At 38.0% G+C, this 21,581-nt stretch overlaps 1 protein-coding gene across 1 annotated transcript in view; it reads left to right on the forward strand.

The window, feature by feature from the left end:
- DNAH5 (dynein axonemal heavy chain 5) overlaps nt 1-21,581 on the forward strand; it is a 122,049-nt gene that overhangs the window by 18,276 nt on the left and 82,192 nt on the right. The window contains exons 2-14 of the mRNA XM_071736666.1: nt 656-790; nt 2,994-3,078; nt 4,692-4,855; nt 6,481-6,702; nt 7,181-7,318; nt 8,227-8,403; nt 9,195-9,308; nt 11,752-11,859; nt 12,593-12,715; nt 14,041-14,256; nt 16,610-16,717; nt 17,447-17,532; nt 18,273-18,594. Of these exons, the coding sequence (XP_071592767.1) occupies nt 656-790; nt 2,994-3,078; nt 4,692-4,855; nt 6,481-6,702; nt 7,181-7,318; nt 8,227-8,403; nt 9,195-9,308; nt 11,752-11,859; nt 12,593-12,715; nt 14,041-14,256; nt 16,610-16,717; nt 17,447-17,532; nt 18,273-18,594 (1,998 nt within the window). The remainder of the gene's footprint in view (nt 1-655; nt 791-2,993; nt 3,079-4,691; nt 4,856-6,480; nt 6,703-7,180; nt 7,319-8,226; nt 8,404-9,194; nt 9,309-11,751; nt 11,860-12,592; nt 12,716-14,040; nt 14,257-16,609; nt 16,718-17,446; nt 17,533-18,272; nt 18,595-21,581) is intronic.

Genomic DNA, 21,581 nt, shown 5'->3' on the forward strand with positions numbered 1-21,581 from the left:
TCTATAATGTAATGAGGTATATTACATATGGGAATTGAATTTAATTAGATGAGCAGGCATGCTGCTCGAAGAATGGTATAATAGCTATAGTTAAGCACATTTGAAAACACTTGTGTACCTTGAGGCTTTGTGGCTTGTTTTAACTTCTCATTATATTGGAGAGGTAACGTACAAAACCCTGAGCTCCCTCCAACAGCATCTGTCTTTATTAGGGAACCCTTAAAATATCTTCCATGAATAACAAAGATGGGTCAGAATCCTGTCTTGACTTGATGGTCATATGAGACTAGAATGAAAAGCTGGGACTAAGGACTTAGAGTGTTGAAGATAACTTGCAGAATGATGGAAAATGTACATATAAAAGAGCTTGCTGTGGTTTTTGTTTGTTTGTTTTCTACAGAGTCTTTCCACAAATAAATAATATTGTACAACAGTCTGATAGTCATTTTGTGCTAAGTCTGAAATTAGAACATGGCAAGTCAACTGTAAAATCATAACAGGGGTCACTTCTAAGAATTGCCTTAAGAACATAAACCATAAAGATGGAAGAATGTGATCGCTTTCTTTTCTTTTAAAATAAATTAAAAATTTTTTCTTGATTTTTTTTCTCAAAATAGATTGTGAATTGTTCACTGTTCACTTTGTTTTATAACAGCAAAACCTCAAGGAAGAGAGAGAGGCTAAACGTGCTCGTCTGGATGGCAGGCATGATTACTTACTGGATACCATTGCCTCTTGTGTCAATCTGGACAAAGCAGAAGTAGAAGATGCTATTCTTGATGGTAACCAGGTAATCTGATTAATTTAATAGTGGAGCTCATATTGTACTTTAGAACTGATATTACCAAAGATACTCGGTGAGATAGTTGTCACATTTTGTTTCTGAGATTACTACAGAATAAATATTTCTCAGCATTTTGTAATTAAGTTGAATAAAAGTGTCCTTAGTTTCAGGACCTACTGTAACAATACTGATTTTTAAATTGATTAGAATTTCTGCTTTCCAGTGTTTATAGATAGTACAGTAAGACCTGTGATTGTATTTCATACTGGATCCATAGCATGAAGTCTCTAAATCCTTGAACATATAGTACATTTAAATTCATGACTCCTGCCCTCAGCAGGCTGCATGGTATTGCTGTTTCTACTAGGCTGCCACCAGCATTTCTGAGACTACATTGTGATATAGTTTAGGGAATTAAATCAGGTGAAACTGCTTGATGAAATTGACTAAGTGGTCTGACTGACTTATGAGAGTGTTACTGTAAGGGTTAAGCAGTTAGAAATATGTATATTGAAGAAACAGAGCATCAGAGTTGTTGGTGTTATATGCAAAGGAGATTTGTGATTTGAAAATAAGTAATTTTAAAAAATCTAGGCAGAAAGTAATTACATCTCATTTTATTCCCTGACACTAAAGTAAACATGGTTGGGGGGTTGCTTTTTTTTTTCTCTGGTATTCTTTTTCCATCTGTGTACTTTCAATTTATGTATTGTCATTTCAGTGCTACTATGGTTAAGATACTGAAGAAAGTCCACTATGAAGATAGTGAGGAATATAAGGCATGTAAAGTGTGAGAAGTAGAAAAAGAGATCAAGGGTCAGTCACATAGTAACGTGCAGTTGCTTGAAGAGTAGTTAGAGAGATGAGAGCTGAACTCAGCAGTTGTAGATGATAGGACAAAAGCAACAGCCACAACTGAAAAACTGGGTAATAAGACACTCTTCTTATCAGGAGGATAAGGCATTATGAGAAAAGTTTGCTCAAATGAGTCGTGGTTTGGTGCTTGAGGTTTTTGAAACAACTTAGGCAAAGCTCTAGATGACTGGTGGTCTGTTGGTAACAGAGGAGGATAACTTAGAGATCTCCCAGAAGTATCTTCCACCATTTCTGTGATTCCGTGTGATACTGGAAAAAAAGATGTGAACAGTGTCACACAAGTTAGAAAGTAGAATTTGTTTTAGCCTTTGTGCATTCTATCTCTAAATGGGTTTTCTGGCACACTACATTGCCTGATAATAATTATCATCTGAAGAAAATATTGGTGACTGTTGCACTCAGAAAGTTTTTTGACCTCATCTTGGAGGGCTCAGACAAGGCTTTCTGGAATAGCAGTTATGTGGTTTGGTGTAACTTAGACCCATTATTAAGGGAAGTGGGAAAAATGCAGCTTTCTTCCTGGTGCTAGTGATCTCGTATCCTTCTTCCTGCACTAGGAAGCACATATGGAACCAGCAAATGTTTCTGAAAGGGAATTTATGCAAGAGGAAGCTTTTTCACTGGAAGATTGCTATGCAGTTAGGAACTGTATGAAACAGTGACTCTTAGATCTAGAAAAAATAATGGATTAGGCTAGACTTAGAATTGCTGAAACACTGATCAGCAAGCACATCAGCATAGAGCAATTAACTTTCTTCCTAGCCCTGTGTGGCCTATGCATGAGTTTCCTTGACCAATACAATACCCAGGTATTAACAATACATGAGTAAAAGATGCTCGATGGGAGCCTTAAATTGACTGAGAATTGTGAAATGCTTAAAATATAAATATAGGCTTCCTCTGTTGCTAAGATATGGAGTAATTACAGCTTTTTGTTTAGGCATTCAGTTAGTTGAATGGCAGTAAGAATAACATGGGTGAGGGTCTTCAGTGAGGTGCTGCTGCACTTCAGTAAATGAAGAAATGTCCTGGTCCTCTGAGAGAAAAATACATGGCTTGTACAGTAAGTTGTTTCAGTGAGTTGAAACATGGCTTGGCTATATTCTGTTGTGTTCAGCGTGGAAAAAATTAAATAATTCAATTAAGTAGGTGTGGGATGCTAAAGGACAAGGTAACTCAGTCAATTTTAGGGGGTAGCAATGGGTATAACTTTATTATTAAACAATGATAATGTGATGAGTATTTGTCAGCCCGTTATGTTAAAGATCTGAGCAAGCTAACCTTTTCATAGTGGATATGCAATGCATAATGATCTCAACATGAACTCAAACAGATAGAGTGGATCGACAAATTCCTGGCCCCTGGAGGTCTTAATCATCTGATGTTCTACTATCAAGATGTGGAGGCAACTGATACAGGTAAAGAAACTTAGATTTTTCTGCAACATGTTATAGTTGTGTTGAGCAAGTGTGTAAGAAAGAAGCAAATAGTGAAGTTCTGATAAACTGGGGCTTAAGGCAAGTGAAGTTTGGTCATACTGGGACATTGATCCTCATGAAATGGGGATTGGTGAAATTACTGAAACTCATCAGTGTACTTTTGCATTGTGCTAGTATGAAGTAGCAACTCTTGCCTGGAGGGTGTGGGGGTATTGGGAAATGGTTTTTGATAGTGGAAAGCTGACTTTCACACAAAGTGAGCAGAGTCAGGTGCTTTGTCCCCTCCCCTCCAATCACCCCAGCAGTCTGCCCTAGCAGCCCTCCATACCTCATGGCAAATGACCATCCATCCTGGTGGTCTTGTTCCACGACAATTGGCACCAGGAGGTGTTACTTGTGTTATGGGCAGTTTGGCTGTTATCCCAGAAGTGGCTTCTGTTCATATCTTCTTCCCTTCCCAAATTCCCCCATGTCACCACACTTCTGGTATGTTTACCCTCCTTGCTAACCTTGGAGGCACCCCCCTGTGACAGGGACATCCTCCCTTTGCCCATGGCTTCTGTTCCAGAGCCTCAAGTGCTGCTGTCCTTGGCACTAGCCAGGCTCAGTGTGACCTCTGAGTCCCTGTGACTGGTTGGTGGGAGTTCAACCCACTTGTTTACTGTGGGTTTACATGAAGGGCCTCATAAATACAGCTATATTTGTCTGTATAAATATGTGTTTATAAATATGTAAACATAGCCATATGAGTGTACAAATGTGTGTTTACACTTTGTGTATTTTCAGTATGTATGTATATTCCTAAAAGGTATGAAAAGACAGCTTAGTATTATATAAGCAACTTTAATCATTAAAATTTAAATGTACATAGAAAGAAAAACAAAAATGCAAACTCAGCCACTAACTTAGAAATATGCTGAGCAAGTTTTAACATGCCTGAGTTGAGGTGGTGGAAATATGTTGGAGAGGTTGTAAGGCAAGGGACAAAGCTTAGGAATCTACTTAAAGACACTCACCCCGAAACTGATCAAATGACCCTGCAGTATGATTATGGTGGCCTTTGGTCTTTGAGATGTGTTGCTAGATGAAGGCACATGTAAAGCTGAAGAAATAAAAAAATAAAATCAAATTCACAGCAACTTCTGCACTGAATGAATAAGCATAAGCCTGCAAAAGGCCATGTACCCTGGAAGAAAAAAAAAGTAGAAAAAAAATAATTAACTTGTGGTGATGGTTGATAATGCCTCTGAAATAAGTTACTTTAAATTTTTTTATTTTTTAAGCACTAGAGTGATATCTGCAACTTCCTGATAGAGAACCATGAAATAGGATTTTGAACCTTAAACTTTGTGTAGAAGGAATATAAACCAAAAAAATGAATAGAAATGAAAGGCTTTTAATATGAGAATGGCAAAACTTGATGAAATAGTATTTAATGTGCTGTGAGATCTCTGGATACTGCCTGCTGTCTGTGGACAGTCTGATGGGGTGGTTCCCCATGTAAGAGACACACAAATGATAACTGAACTGTTTGTTTAGAAAACTTTTCTTTGAATAAACAATCAGGATTTTTTCCTTTTTAAAATCCGTAGAGCGCTTTGACCTTCCAGGAACAGGAGTCAACTCTCATTTGACAAAGAAGAAAAAACCTAAAGTATTTGTGACAGAGGGAAAAGAAGTTGCTTTAACTGGTATATGCATTTTCTTCATTAGATCTAGTCTTTTGAAACACATCACAGCTGAGAATATCCATCAGGTAAGAGTCAGTGACTGCCAATCACTGTACACAACCTTGTTTAAAATCCATTTTCATTTGGTCTCGGCATTTGACAGACGTGGAGGAATGAGCAAGAGGACAGAACTTAACTAAATGAAACATGGGACAGAAAAGGAGGGGAATGGAACAACTGACATTTTCTAGTGACAGCAGCTTGGAAATTTCTCATTGCTATGAAGAAATGGTGCTAAGGAAAAAAAATCCATTACAATCCAGAATGACAAAGAGTAATTAGTCAATAACTAAATAATAAGCTGTTAAATTTCAGTAAGTGCTAGCAAATCCACTTAAAATAAAAAAAGCTTTTATTTTTCAGAGCGTATGTGCAAATTATATATAAATAAGTCTTTACTCTGCAAGACTCCTTAAATCTGTAACAGTATGAAGTGAACTGGATCAATGTGATCCTCAATATGAGGACCATGCTGTAAAATGTGCAGTGTCTTACAGTTTTAGGCAAGCTAACCACAGGAAAAAAAAATGATGATGGATTAAATGAGAGTTTAGTGTTATAGAAAACTTTCTGTGCTCTTCAAAATGGTAACTTCAAACTACAAATTCTAAACCAGCAAGTTTTAACTGCCCCTATCTCTTCTACGCAAATCTTTAAAACTGTAATTTGCCCAGATAAGAAGAAGTAGAAGAGCAAGGGTGAAGGGTGGGCAAACTGCTGTCATTACCAGATTATTTGATTATTTATTATTATTTGATTTCTAAAGATACATATTTTAACATTTTATGCTTAACCTCTTAATTTTAATTTTTTTTCCCCCGGATGAATTGCATACTATTTAACATTTGAAGATATTTTATTTATAATAATGTTTGCAAGCTGGTAGTTGCAGCTGAAATATGTGTAAAGCAGAGTTCTTCACTAGTAATGTTATAGCATTTGCTGATAGTAGAGAAGAAAGTAGGAAAGACAAGTTGAAAGATAAAAATGATATGTCTGAAGATGCATTTAATGTGTGACACAAATAAAAGTTGCTTGGCGTTAAATTACATTGATGAAAAAAGATTTTGTGTTACCTTCTAATGACGCAAGAAATGTCTGGCAGATTAATGCAATTTATATTAGAAGTCTTCAGTGTCTTTTTCAGAATGTCTGAAAAGCAGATGTTTCATCAATTATGTTTTTCTCAAACTGGATAGAGGTATTTTTTCTTAGACCAAAATCTTTGGGCAACTCCAGGTTGTTAATTCTTTTTGTATCTAAGCCTTTAAAATGCATTGATCTCTGGCTATATGTATTTTTTACTTAATGTATTTTAAATATAATGGATAAATTCAGAAGTGGCAGGCTGGAATCCTTTTACTCACCCAGGTGAAATGAGCTTTATAAATAGATGACACTTAAGCTGTCATTGTATTTTGCAATTGTTTTCAGATCTCAGTTTCCCGAGTTTTGTGTGGCAAACTGTGATCCTGTGTAAATTTTGCAGCCCCTGCTAGCAAGAATTGTGCAGTTATTGGTTGAAGGGCACTTGTGCACACTGGTTATTTTTGGGATGTTCAAGGCAATAGGACCGGAATAAATCTAATGGTTTTGTTTTCCATTTTATGGTAAATTTTGATTTTTATTTTAACCTGTGTTTCTTTTACAGGAAGTAAGTTTCAGTATGATGAATGTAGGTCGAGATGGCTTACTGAAGAGTGTTGAGCAGCTGATAGCAGAAATCTTCATTCCAGCCTTACAGACTATGGACCGTGGCTGGGCTGAGCTCCCTGACCCTCAACAAGCTTCTAGTATTAAATGGGACTTCCTTAGTTCTCTTGAAAAGTTTGTTAATGTGCTATCAGGAACACAGCAAAGTCTGCTGGAGAAGGTAATGTTCACATGTCAGCTAGAAAGCTTTTGTTGAGATGGAGGGTAAAAAACCCCCATGCTTGTGTTTGTTGTCTTCTATAACTTGTAAGCTTATCTGTGGCTTTGGTGTCTCTGAATGGTTGTGGCTTTAACAATTCTGCAGCTATTTCTGCTGTTGTTTCCTCTGGTGCCAGATCTTTTGAGTTATTAACTTCTTGACTGCTCAATGGCTGTGGCCTTTCTGAAACCAAGAATGATGAATGTACTATAAGCAGTTCCTTTAATTGCTTATTTCTGCTTGTGTCCTTTCTTTCACAAAAGCTGAGAGCACAGCTGCCAGGCTGGCGAATTCTCCAGATTTTGGAATCCAGCTCTGGCAAACCAGTTTAATTTAACCTAAAGCGGAAGTATGAATTGAGGATACCCCTAATGGAAGAAAAAATTACTTTTAAGAGTTTCTGTATTATTTGTCACGAATATTTTTGGTTTTTTTTAAGGTCAGTCTGAAAAAATGTGAAACATACGATCTGAAAACTTTAAGAGGGCCTTCAGATTACCTGATGGCTGCTAAAAGCATAGATATTCTTGAAAGAATAGAAGTCTGCATGAAAGGATGGACCAAACAAATTGAACAGGTAATGCACCAGACAAATGTGAAATATGACAACATCTGCATATTGGCAGATGAATTTAACCCAGCTGTCATACAACTGCCTTTCTATAAAGCTAGATGTGATCAATCCCTGTATTTTAAAGTAGTGTTGGCATGTTTTGTGTGTTTTTACTTCCCAGTGAGAATACTAGTAAATGGAGCATATATGTGTTCAGAAACTTAGTTTTCTGGTTCTAGTAGTCACCTCATCATAAAGAGAAAACATTGTGCTGATGGAACCTACTCATGTGCTTGGAAGTATGATAAAGTTGGTTTTAAGGGCAGGCAAAATTTAAAAATGCAGATGAGATTTGTAATTGCATTTTTTAGAATCTCAGAAGCAGAACCTTCCTAGACTTTATAGTGTAGATCTTAAGGTTCTTTTCTGAAAGAAATCAAACTAACAATTGAATGAATTAGTGCCATTAATACCAGGTTCTTGTCATCTATGCATCACAGGAAAAACAGTCCAAGATAAACCATAGAAGCCTCCAGGAAACAAGTTCCATTATGTTTGTGCAGGCAAACATTAAGGATGATGACAATATGAATAAATTTAAACTCTGAAAAATTAAATTTTCATACTAACCTATTCTCTTTCCTGCCTGTAGAAGTTGTATGTAAGATTTTGTTGAAGATATTTGTTTGTTTGCAAAATAAGAAATCAAATACTCTTCTTTATTAAAACCTGCACCTCTTAAAAGGAAGAAAAAAAATAATATGTCCAAGCCTCTAATTTATAAATGTATGAGCTAAAGCTAGTGGGGAAAATGCAATTAATTGCAGAAAAGCAGGTAACTTATCACAGGAGGTTAATACTGGGAATTAAATTATGAATTAATGAAGATTCATATATTAGCATCAGTCACTAATATTGCTGTATGATAAAAGGTTCTTGCAGAAAATGACCAGTTGAGAAAGGAAACTGATGACCTTGGACCACGAGCAGAGCTTGATTACTGGAGAAAGAGAATGTCTAAATTCAGCTACCTTACAGACCAGCTGAAGAGCCCAGATGTGAAGGCAGTGCTTGGAGTACTCACTGCTGCTAAATCCAAACTGCTCAAGGTTTCTGTTTTGAATTTTGACAGATGTAAAATTTGAAATGCTCTCTGTACCCTAGTTCATTTTGGTGACGTATGGAGCATTGCTGATAGGAAAAATATTGAAGCATCTTTGACTGTTTTCTTTGTCCTTCCCTGTTCCTCTCCTTGAGAAGGTAAAGTTTAAAGCTAGTTGTATTGATTGGAAAAGTCTGAAAATCCTCTTTGTCTAAAGGCTGGTAGTGTACTGAATTCATGTGGCTCAACAGAAATACTTAAAAGTATTTGAAAAGTTGATTATTAAATCAGAAAATTGAATAAATGAACTGCATAGCCCCTCATTTATAGAATCTTTCTCACATTGTTAGAGAGTTTTTCAAAACTGCTTCATAACTTCTCATGTTGACAAAGCAAGGTTAAGAACTCATCCTCAATGGCAAAATAAATTAATAAAATGAAAAGTTTTGGCTTACCAAAATGAGACGTGAAACAAAACCTTGTTTGTATATTCATCAGTCCTTAAAACAAAAATAGTTAACAGGTCTACATGATTTACATCAGCTTGATTTGACACTACTACTGAATAACTGATTGAGCTGAGTAGTCTGAACTCTGTTTATGCTCACAGCCAAGTTCCTAATCTAAAACAAGGACCTGTTCCTCATCTGGGTAAACAAATGTAACTCTGAACTAACAGATCCATGCTTTGAAAGATGTTTAAAGAGTAATGGCAAAAGTATCTCAAAATGGGTTAGACAAAGCAGTTTTTCTGAAATTCACAGCTTTATTCTTTTCTTTCCAACTTTCTGTTCTTAGAACTGGAGAGTGCTGGATGTTCGCATCACAGGTGCAGCAAATGAAGCTAAAGACAACGTCAAGTATCTATATTGTCTGGAAAAATTTTGTGACCCATTATACAATAGTGATCCTGTAAGCAGAACTTTTAAATTCTTTACGTAAATCTCTTGAGACAGCTAAAATTAATGTATTTTGTAGGATAAGTTTGGAAATTACACAGGTAGCATTTTAGGCATGCATCTCCAGCCTGGGACTTTGTTCAGTTATGCTATAAGTAGCCTAATGGTAATTTCTGTCTACAAAAGTTGTGGTTATTTTTGTGCTATGCTACCTATGAAGAAATTTGTTCTGATGGAACTGGATTCTGTGCTATGGGAGGAAGCGAAGTCTTTGTGATTTAAAAAGAAAAGTGGAAGTGAATCTGGTGCTGTTCTACAGACAAGGGCTGGGCTTTGGTCTTTGTGTTGGTGGCCAGGTCAGGTTAGTGTAACATCTATAAGGCAATTTTCACCTTCCTGGTGTAGGAAAACATAGATATGGTTATGTAAATATTAAGGTGTACATGTAAGTTGCCTTCTCCTGCCATAGTAACAGAGTGATGCAAGCATAACAAGTAGTAAACAAAACCAGCCACCCTAAGGTGCAGAAGAGGAGGAAGAATTTCACTGCCCCGTTATCTGCTAATCTAGGTGGCAAATGGTTGCTTTTATTAAAACTGCCTTTTGCAACTGACTGTAGGTGTCTTGATTAGTAGATGTTGATTAGTGATTAGGAGACATGAAGACTCAAAACTTTGACTATCCTATCTACATCTCTCTCCAAGTGAAATTGTTTCCAAACAGCAGCTGTGTAGCCATGATATGGCTCTATTCCAATTTACTGGACAGTGTTAGAACATGGTGTTCTCTCAGAGTTTCCCAATCTGATATTTGAGTCTCTGTGATGAAATACTTCTATTATACTCATACAAAACAGAGTTAAAGTGAATATGGCTGCTATTTGCACCGTGCAGGGTCAGGTGAAGTAGATCTGCTTTGTGCCCTCATACTGGCTTTTACCAAGGAGGAAGTGGTGCCAGCTTCAGAGATGTTCAGTTTAGAGAGGCTGTAGCGCTTAGGATGGAAACCTCTGAGGCATGGAGTGTGAACCTTTCCATTACAAACATTTGCCTGTAAAATGTTGGGAACCGATCTATAGAGTTAGACAGTCATTGCTTTGGAGATTCAGACATGAGGAGGAACTGTCTGAAAAAAAATCTTCGAATGGCCTGTTCATGTGCTTAAGACAGGACTGTTAAGTTTTTGAAATTACAATTCTTTTTGAAGTGTTTACCAGAAGGTATTTCTGTTGTACTCAAGACCTATTGAAAATCAAATAGAATATGGAGAGCTATAATGTGTATGGTGGTTACCTTTGGCTATGGGCGAAGCCTTCTCACTCCCATGCCTTAACAGGATGGTAGGAGAATACAGGATAAAAAAGATTGTGGATTTTTCAAAGACAGGGACATCAGTTACCTATTATCATCCCAGGCAAAAGAGACTTGACATGTAGAAAAGGAGCTGAATATATTGTCAGAGAAAATAAATTTGGGTAATGAGAAACAAAGACAAAAATTAAAACTACATCTCCTCAATACCCTTCTCTTCCTCAGGCTCAGCTTCATCCATTCTTTCCCAACTTCTCTTCCTCTTTCCACCAAGTGGTGTAAGGGGATGGAAATGGGGGCTGAGGTGTTTGTTAGTCTATAACAGCACCTGTCTGATGCTTGTCCTCCTCAGACTCCATCCCAGGGCCTTCCCAGGGGCTGCAAGGAAACCCCCGCCCAACCGGGGTCTCTCCCGGGGCCGCAGGGGCATCTCTGCTGAGGCGCCCGGAGCCCCTCCCGCCCTCCTCCTGCTCTCCGGAGCCTCGGGGCTCGCAGGGCTGTTTCTCCCCCTGTTTCCCTCAGCCCTGGCTGCCGGGCAGCGTTTTGCCATTTCTGACCCAGGCTTTCCCCGAGGCGCCCGCCCGTGGCTGAGGGGCTCAGCTCTGCCCTGCGCTGGGGCCCTTGGAGCCGCCTGGAACCCGATGAGTCCGGCGGGGGCAGCCCCGGCCCCACACCTGCACACCAGAGAACAGGCCCTGAGATTAACCCCTCCCAAGCATATTATCTACTATATATAATATTTTATTTTATTTTTATTTTATGATCTGAATGCCAGTATTCAAATGAGTTGCCATGAGACTGAATGCAATTTTTGCATTCTCTTGATGTGTGACCTTACAGAAGGTTTAGCAGAAGAGTGAACAAATAAACATTTTTTTTCAAGATGTTTTTGTCTCTATCAAATGTCCCTCAATGACCAAAGTTATTCTAGTCAAGGCTGTGTTGAGAATTTTGCCCCAAAATTGAGTTGTAGAGCTTGGAAGGTGAAGTAGGAGAAGCAGCCCTGCAGGAGATGCTCAGGGAAACAGAGGCAGAAATTTTAGGAAGACTCTGTCCATAATGTTCCTGCATTCTCTAATTAGGTGTCAGTATAATGCATGGTAATAGAAGTACTGAGCAAAATTCAGACTGTGTGTTTCTTTTCAGGTGTCCATGGTGGATGCTATTCCAGGACTCATAAATGCAATTAAAATGATTCAGAATATCTCTCAGTATTATAACACATCTGAAAAGATATCCTCGCTGTTTGTCAAGGTTGGTGCTACAGCCTGAAGGGAAATGTTCACAGATCTCTGTGTGTTACTTGAGTGAGAGGTTGAAAACATAAAGAGACCAAGTGATTAAAGACAATGCTTTTTGGTCAATTTAATGCCTCTTTTTGAATGTATAGAGAATTGGAAACAGTGATAAAAATATGTCACAGTTAGAACTTATTTTACTGTATGTTAATTGGAGTTGCAAGATTTGTTTTCAGGCTATTTGAAGATCAGGGATAATCTCAACCCTGATGTGAATTGATCAAGTAACTTTTTTGTTACAATGAGTTTTACCTGTGGTGAACTGTTTTTCTAGATCCAATTATGCTGAATTTATACAGCCCTTAAACATCTCTACCTTTGCATAAATAAGGAAATGGAGTAGGAAGGAAGAGCTGTTTTTAATGAACATATTCTCAGGGGCCCTTGATTTTTACCTTTGCTTTTGCAGGTTCCTAAGTTTTATGACTTTGCAGTCCTCAATGTCATTCCAAATTTGGTAAAAGATGTTTAGGTTTAGGATGTGCATAGTTCATCAAGAACATTTTGGTGGTGTATGTGGTGTTGAGGCTGGACATTGTAAGAGAAAGACTGTCTGTGTGGCTGTTACCTGGTATTGCTATTTTGCAGGCTTTAGGCTGGTGGAATCAGAGGTATGGGATGAGATTGAAAGAAGGGCAAGATGTGCTTCTCTTGAAATATATTTTTCACCAGGTTAAAACTGCTTTTAGGTGACCAATCAGATGATCACATCATGTAAATCTTACATTACAAACAACAACACAGCCACCATCTGGAATCAACCTCAGGAGAGAGTTATGGAAAAGCTACAAGCAGCCATTAGACTTAAGCAGGTAGGTGGGAAGAGTTCATGGAAAACAATACATAAGGTGAGATTTAGGAGGCCAAGGTTAAGAAAATGCTATTTTATGTGAGGAAGCAATGTTATAATGAAAGAAAATGAAACAAATGAAAAATACCCTGTGAAACTGTTTATATTAGCCCTAACAGGGTATTTAGTCCAATGGCTGTTGATCTTCCAGAAACTGGATTTCGATGTGTAACCTAATTTAACTGTGCTTCTTATATGAGAATTATTTGGATATTCATGCCTGAGTTTCTGTGAGAAAGAGGGATGTGTGATGGAAATGAACACAGAGGGAGTTACTGTGCTGTATATATTCCAGAAACAGACGAACACACTATACCTTCAGAAAGGGCAGTTTCTGAGAATTCAGCTTTTCGGTTTACATAGACCTATTGGGAAGATAACCTTTAATTTTTTGCATGTAATTCCTTGACTATTTTGGTATTACTTTATTATTATTATTTTATTTCCTTTTAGAATATAGGATCATAAGATAAATCAACTTGGAAGGATCCTCAGCAGGTACCTAGTTAAACCTGCTAAAAGCCAAAGCAGGGGCAACTATGAGATCAAATTTGATGACCCAGCCCTTTTTCAGCCCTGTCCTCAAGTTTGCTAAGGATGGGGCAATTGAACAGCCTTTCTGAGCAGTCTTTTTCACTGGTTAACTGTCCTTGGGATGAAAGTTTTCCTACTTACATTCACTCATTTTATGCCTGTTGCACAATGAGACATATGTTCTTGCCCTTTATCATATGCAAAGAGAACTACTCTTGAAAGAAACCATTTCAATAAAATTAGCTGACTATGTAATCTGACTTTGGGAAGGAAGAATTTATTTTTAACATGTTTGGAATAAGATTTGTTCCCAGTTAAGAAGGGAGAATGAAAACTGGCAACAGCTATGAAGCAGCATTCTTATTTGAGAATGTTTTTTTTTTCTGGAAGGTGATTTTGGAAAATTTGAAACATTATCACTTAATAAAACTGCTCATCGCACAACCATTATTTTTAGTCCCAGAAATGGCAATGTTTTGTTATTTTCTTGGATATTCAGTAAACACATTTGGTAAATATATAAAGCTTGCTATGAAATGAAGGGTACAGAATATCACACTAGTTAGGGATAGAATGTATAAATACATATATGTGCAGTTCATTCATTTGATGAAATGTGTGATCCTATGATGGCATTGTTTGATTTGTTTTCAGAGACAAATGCTGTTACTGTCTGTATGAATTTCATTCCAGCTGGTGACAGTGTCTTTTATTATGTGCTTGATATTCTTTTAAGTTCTTCTTTGTTTTTAGGAGTATCAAAATTGGTTTCACAAGACAAAAGAGAGATTGGAACAAAGTCCATCTGAAAGACAATTTAATTTTAGTGAGACGTATATCTTCGGAAAATTTGAAAACTTTCATCGACGTCTGGTAAAGATAATAGATGTTTTCAATACTATGAAAACCTACTCAGTTCTACGGGAGAGTAAGATAGAGGGATTGGAAGAAATGATCACAAAATATGAGGTACATAGTAAATTTTCAATATCTCCTCAATCTGACTTGAACTTTAAACAGTAAAGAATTATACAAAGTAGAAAAGTATTTATCAAGAGAAAAATGACCTCTGTAAGCTGTGCTAAAATTACTGGGTAATAGCAGTGTAAACGTGATTGCTGGGAAGATGGAAAGGGGCAGCTGGACATGGGAAAGAGATAGGGTAAAATCAAAGCTGATGGAAAAAAGATGTAACAAAATAGGAGGACTTCGTAACAGGAGTATTTTGAACCCCGGTTTTGTCTTATGATCATGAGAAAAAACAAGATGTGCAAGATTTCTGTCTTTGCAAACGTTTTGCTAGCTGTGACAGTGTACTGTGATCAAAACTGCACTGTGTTAATTTCTTGCCCATTATCCAAGGGGTACCTGATCAGTGCCTGCCACTGAGACTGGCTCCGTTGCCACAGTGGCTGATGCTACAATCACATTTTCCTTGCACCTTGGTGTGAAAGAAGTCCTAGATCCATTTCCGTGCTGCATAAATAAAAACAAACTTTGATTTCTTGATACAAGCAACTAAAAAAACAAACAAACAAACCCCCCAAAGCGCAAACTCTCAGATGGACTTTGAAACAAACGAAAACAAATTTAATTAAGGAAATAATGAATATTATTACAGTAAAACAGATTATTAGATTTACTTAAAACCTGTACTCTAGATTTAGAGTAAAAGTAAGAGCTCTGCGTTTTTTGAGGAAAGTAAGGGTTAATTCACAAATGCCTATGTGTGAGATGAGGGAGGGAAGGAATTATTTTAGCTGGCTACTCTGGAAAACTGCCCCAAGTTAGGCTTTTTCTTTTGTTATAGTGAAATCGCTTTGCCTGTTATTATTACTGTTCAGGCTTCTTCCCTGGTTCCTTTATTTAATAGGAGTGAGACTTGAACAACAAAGAGCTTTTCTATGAATATAAGTGTGCTAAATCATATTTTCCTTGCATCTGAAATTAAATTTTTTTTCTACAAGTAGAACCTTTTCTGCTTTTCCTGAGTTATCTTCTATTGTGTCTGTCTTAGTGCAGTGTGGCAATTCCAGCACTTGTAAACATTAAAATAAGTCATAAGTTTTCAATGTGTGGAGTTTGTAGAATGCATTTAGAGATCACATGTGATAAAGGGGCAGTACAAGCAAATGCTGGCATTCTAATTTGCTTTCCCCTGTCATCTTCCTTTTTATTATGGCCATGAGTAAAACATCACTTTAGATTAGTTAAATAACCATAGGGCAAAATGTATGCACTCCATGGTTCACTCTGGTTCAGTTCATTCCCTGTGGCAGTCCAGGGCTTTGGTTCCTTGATTGCATCCTTCACAGTAGCCAGTTTTCTTCTTTGTTCTCTGAAGTGGTCTTTTGAGAAGGAACCTGGGCACAACTGGGAGGATGTCTTGGTCTAAGACTATTCCGCCGGTGTAGGATGGATGGTACACATAAAGGGAGGGCAGAAAGTGATTGTAGACTTTAACAAAATTGAGGTACTGACATATTTGACATGGACCATTGCTATAGTTAAGTGACTTGAAACATTTTCACAGTAGGAAGTTATTATGTTAGTTATTTATGCTTTACCAGCTAAGTATTTGCTATCTAGGATTTGCTAGTTTTAAGAGGAAAATATGGATTTTTTTTATTTAGAGCAAAGCAATAAAACTGAAGTTCAGTTGACTTAAAATGGTGGAAGTCTTCTGTACTGAAAATATTTCGAGCTCCAGAGCTGTACTGTGGCAAGCTATTAGGATGCTGAGCAGTGGTTCATCATCAGAAATCCTTTAACTGTGTGTACAGCTCAAGGGAGATGCTGCTTAAGATATACTTTCATTTAAGTGGACAGCAGCTATGTAAGAGAAGCAAGGAATAATAAATCCTAGACTGATGATGTGATGCATCTTACTGTGACTTTTGGATAGTCTATTTTTCTGTGGAATCAGGTAAAGACATGGAAAATACTAATTTGAAGACATTTTTTTTCTGTGTTGAACTTTGTTAGCTTTTGGAAAAGAAATAATGAACATTTACATGAGAGACTATTTAATGCGTTAAAAATGTCTTTGATGAAAAACAAGAGTCTGAATTTTCTGTCAGTTATAATTGACTTAAGCCACAAGTAAAAAATATAAATTAAATTCATATGGCCACTTCAGCAACTTGTTTCCTGCAAACGTGTCATTTAAGTGGTTTGCTTATATTGCTCAGCAAACACTGTTATCTGATGGCAGAGGTAACCTGTGAACGTGCACAGACTGTTGTACTAAATATTTTGGTGTGGTGTTTTAAATAAGACCGTTTCTTTTGCAATAATTTTATTTTTATGTGAAATTGTTTAGAGCATTGTTGACATCATGAAGAAAAGGCAATACAATTTCTTGGATCAACGGAAGACTGATTTTGACCAAGACTACGAAGAGTTTTGCAAAGAGATGAATAATCTCCATGTAGGTTTTATGATTCAATAAGAATTTAATTTACATATTAATCCTCATGAAACAAAACTCAACCTTTTTCTGAGTTATGACCAAACAAATTATGTAAATCTCAAAGTTTGTTATTTTGAAATAAAAAAATTGCTCTACTATATACCCACTTTAAAGCTTGCATTTATTATCTAACTTTCAGATCAGTTTCATGGAATAGTCCAGAGAGGGTCTTGAAGACTTCCAACAAAGGGATTTTTCATAGCTGTAATTTATTTGGAACTTATGCTAGCAAGAATAACATAAAAATGGATGTTTTTATTGAGTGAATGGGAGCACAGCACAAGTCAGATAGCTGTCCTATAGTTATGAACTCACAAGGTGGTGGAAGGGTATCTGTAGGAGAAAAAAATTAAATATTTGGTTTGCTTTGGCTGCCAAAGACATAAGCAAATACTTTTTGCTGGCTCTCAGCATGGTGGAACATGTAAGGGTACAAAAGCTTTTGTTGGTTGCACAGCTACAGATGGAACATGGAAAGAAAATGCCTTGAAAGTTGGTGGTATTTTGTTTAATTCTTGAGGGAAGGAAGAGAGAGAGAAAAATTGATACTTATTGAGGTTAGTTTCACATAAAATAAAAATTGTGTTGTTGTATAGTGCAAGATAAATTCTATCAAATAGTACCTGGCATATTTGAAGTGTGTGCCTTGTGTAGTTCTCTGCTGTATAATTATTTGCTCTCCTTCAGGATCAATTAAGGATTTTCATGGACATCACCTTCAAAAATATTCTGAACACTGAAAGAGCACTGAATATGTTGAAGAAATTTGAAAGGTACTATGTCTATCTACATAGCTAGAATTCTGCCAGGCAATGGAAAGAACACTTGGAGGGTGGTGGGAATTGGGGGGAGCAAAGCAGGAGGTTTCTCCTTACATATCAATAAAAAATAAGTCAACTTGCCAATAAAACTTTTTTGTTTGTTTGTTTGTTTTTTTAAATCAGAAAATGCAAAATATGAGTGGATTTTGAACTTCATCTTGAAAAATTAGCATAGGTACAGGAATACTTTATAGCTGCTAGCATATTTGCCTTAGGTTTGACCTTTAACAATGACATTGATTTGTTACCACACTGTACGCAACAGAAAGGAAAATGCATGTATTAGGAAACGGTGAAATTTGTCTTGATAAATTCACATTGTTGCAAAGCAACTTCAGTCTTTATTGCATCAGTTCTTTTATAATACTGTGTTTAATGGAGTAACTGCTACTGGCAGGTTGTTTACAGTTTACTGAATGTAATTTTAGCTCAGTGTTTGAAAACTGACAAAACAGAAAATGTGTAGTATTACTTGGTATCTTTTATCATCTGGTCGAAATCTTCTTTGCTTGGAATCAGGTTGTGACATTTGTTCAAGCTTCAGTGAAAACTGTGCTCCTAAAACAGTTATTTTCTACAAGGGAAATCTGACTGCAAGGGAATCTGGAATGGCTGTATTTTCCAACAATGTATCAGAAGAATTTCAGAAGCATTGGAGGAATTGTTAAAATGAATGCTATTTTTCTATGCAGATTACAAATTCCAAATCTTGGCATCGATGAAAAGTATCAGCAAATACTTCAGAACTATGGTCATGACATAGAAGCTGTCTGTAAGCTCTACACTAAGCAGAAGCAGGACCCTCCACTGGCTCGTAACATGCCTCCTATAGCTGGTAAAATCTTGTGGGCACGCCACCTATTCCATCGGATCCAGGAGCCCATGGAGTCCTTCCAGCGGCACCCAACGGCTCTGCAAACTCCAGATGGCAAGTGTGTAATCCACAACTACAACAAAGTAGCAAAAGTTCTAGTGGAGTTTGAGGTGATCTACCACAGGGCATGGCTGCAGCAGGTAAACCACTTGATTTTGATTAACATATTTCTTTAGAAAAAACATAGTGGATATTTGTTGTTGGTAGACTAACCTAGCTTTACAGGCCAGATTGGGTTCCTGTTGTTTCAGTCCTTAATGAAGCACTGGATTGCAGAAGTGTAAAGGTTAATAGCAATAGTCAGGTATGTTAAATTGTAGATCTAGGATGCCTCTTAAGTGAGGCATGGAATAGGAAAAGGTACTTTATAAGAAAAGTGTTTCTGTAAATAAACGCTATGCTGCCTGTAGCGGAATTTAGGAGCAATTTAAAGACCACAATTATAACTAAGAAGTTATAATGAATAATATTTGTTATAGAAATGTATAATGATGATACAATGATAGCCTTACGTGCTGCTCTGTCTCTGCTATATCCTACTGACTGGTGCAAAAAGGTCATGTGTGGGGAGAGAAGTTTTATCATCTGGTTAGCTTAAGCTAAAAGCAGACACAGGTATTTCCTTTGGTCTAGACAATATGGATTTGTTTTTGAGTGATGATCCATGGATACATGCTGAGTGAATGTACATGTTAAAAGCATCCAGTTGCAACAGATAGAGCATCCTGTAGAATTAATAGCATAGCTGGTGCACAAGTGTGTTTGAAGTACCTTCTGGATTAGCCCTGGCAGGCAACTATGCACCACATAACAACTTACTCACTTCTCCCTGCCCATCCCTAGTGAGGTAGGAATGAGAACTAAAAGAAAAGTAAAAGCAAGAAAGTTTGCAGGAGGAAATAAGTTGTTTAGTAAGTGAAGGAGAAGTGGAGGAGGAAAGAAAACCAAAGTAAGTGTTGCAAAGGTAATAATTTGCTATCTCCCATGTCCAATGGCCAGCCAATTCCAGAACATGAGGTTGACTGACCCCCTCAACCCTGCTTTTCCCTTTTTTATTGCTGAGTATGATGTTATATGACATGGAAAATCCCTTTGGTTGTTTTGGGACATCTGCCTGTTTTTCTGTCCTCCCAACCTCTTGTGCATGCTCCTAATCAATTAATAGCAGAGGACAGAGTGAGAAGAAAAGAAGGCCTTGATGCTGTGCAAGAATTGTTCAACAACAGCGAAAACACTAGGGTGTTATTAGCATTGTTTTGATTTCAAACCTGAAACACAGCACTACAAGCTGCTATGAAGAAAGTTAACTCAGAGGATGTCAGAGAATGAAGCAGGTAAAGCTGAGGCCCACTTGGAATTAAAACTGGCAAGGGATGTCAAGGACAACAAGAAGAGCTTCTCCAAGTATATCAAGCAAGAGGAATACTAGGCCTGCTGCTGAATGAGCAGGGTGACCTGGTGATGAAGGATACAGAGAAGACTGAGTTGCTGAATGCTTTCCTTCCTTCAGTCTTTACTGCTAAGGCCATCCCTCAGGAATCCCAGGCCCTAGAGTCAAGAGAAAAATTCTGAGGAATGAAGACTTTCTCTTGATTGAGCAGGTTTGGGTTAAAAGTCATTGAGGCAAACTGGATACCCACAAGTTCCTGGGCCCTGATAGGATACACCCATGAGTGCTCAGGAAACTGGCATGTGTTATTGCTATGCCACTCTCCATCATTGAAAATTCATGGAGAACAGGAAAGGTGCCTGAGGACTGGAGAAAGTCTGTGTAACTCCAGTCTTCAAAAAAGGCAAAGATGGAGGACCCAGGAAACTACAGACCAGTCAGGCTCACCTCTATCTCTGGAAAGATAACAGAACAGCTCATTCTGGATGTCATCTCAGCCTGTAGAGGAGAAGAAAGTCATCAGAAGTAGTCAGCATGGCAAATCATGCTTGACCAATCTGATAACCTTCTATGATGGTACAACTGATGGAATAGACAAGCAGAAAGCAAAGCTTTGACAGTGTTTCCTACATTAAGAAGAGTGTGGCCAGCACATGAAGGAATGTTAGAATCATAGAATTTTCAGCTTTGGAAGGAACCTTTAAGATCATCTAGTTCCAACGCCCCTGCCATGGGTAGGGACACCTCCCACTAGATCACGTTGCTCAGAGACCTGTCCAGCCTGGCCCCAAGGATGATGGAGCTTCCACTTCTCTGGGCAACCTTCTTCTAGTGTCTTACCAACCTCATGGTGCAGAGCTTCTTCCTAATAGCTAATCTAAATCTACCCTCCTCTAATTTTAATCCATTCCCCCATGTCCTATAATAATCTGACATCCTAAAAAGTCCCTCACCAGCTTTCTTGTAGGCCCCCTTCAGATACTAGAAAGCTACAATAAGGTCTCCTCAGAGCCTTCTCCTTTTCAGACTGAATAATCCAAACTCTCTCAGTCTGCCTTCCTAGGAGAAGTTCTCCAGCCCTCTGATCATCCTCATGACCCTTCTCTGAACACTCTCTAGCATGTCCATGTCCCTCCTGTAAAAGGGGCTCCAGAGCTGGACACAGGACTTCAGGTGGGGTCTCATGAGAGCAGAGTAGAGGGGGACAATCACTTCCCTCAACCTGCTGGCTGCGCTACTCTTGATGCAGCCAATGATCTGGTTGGCTTTCTGGGCTACAAGTGTACACTGATGGCTCATGTTGAACTTCTCATCCACCAAGTCCTTTTCCTCAGGGCTGCTCTCAAGCCAGTCACTGCCCAGCCTATATTGGTGCTTGGGATTGCCTCAGCCCAGATACAGGACCTTGCACTTGGTCATTTTGAACGTCATGAAGTTGTCATGGGGACCCCTCTCCAGCCTGTCAAGGTCCCTCTGGATGTTCCCTCCATGTTATACTCCCCCTCTGCTCTACCTTTGTGAGGCCACACCTGGAGTTCTGTGTTCAGTTCTGAAAGGCAAGAAACAACTGGAAAGAGTCCAGTGAAGGGCTACAAGGATGATTATGGGACTGGAGCACCTCTCCTGTGAGGAAAGTCTGAGAGACCTGGGTCTGTTTATCCTGGAGTAGAGCAGACTGTGAGAGGTGGTTCATTCTGTGATTTTGTGTTTCAGTAAATTGGCAGTCATATAAACTTG

This window comes from Heliangelus exortis, chromosome 2, assembly GCF_036169615.1.
Source record: "Heliangelus exortis chromosome 2, bHelExo1.hap1, whole genome shotgun sequence".
In the NCBI taxonomy this organism is placed as follows: Eukaryota; Metazoa; Chordata; class Aves; order Apodiformes; family Trochilidae; genus Heliangelus; species Heliangelus exortis.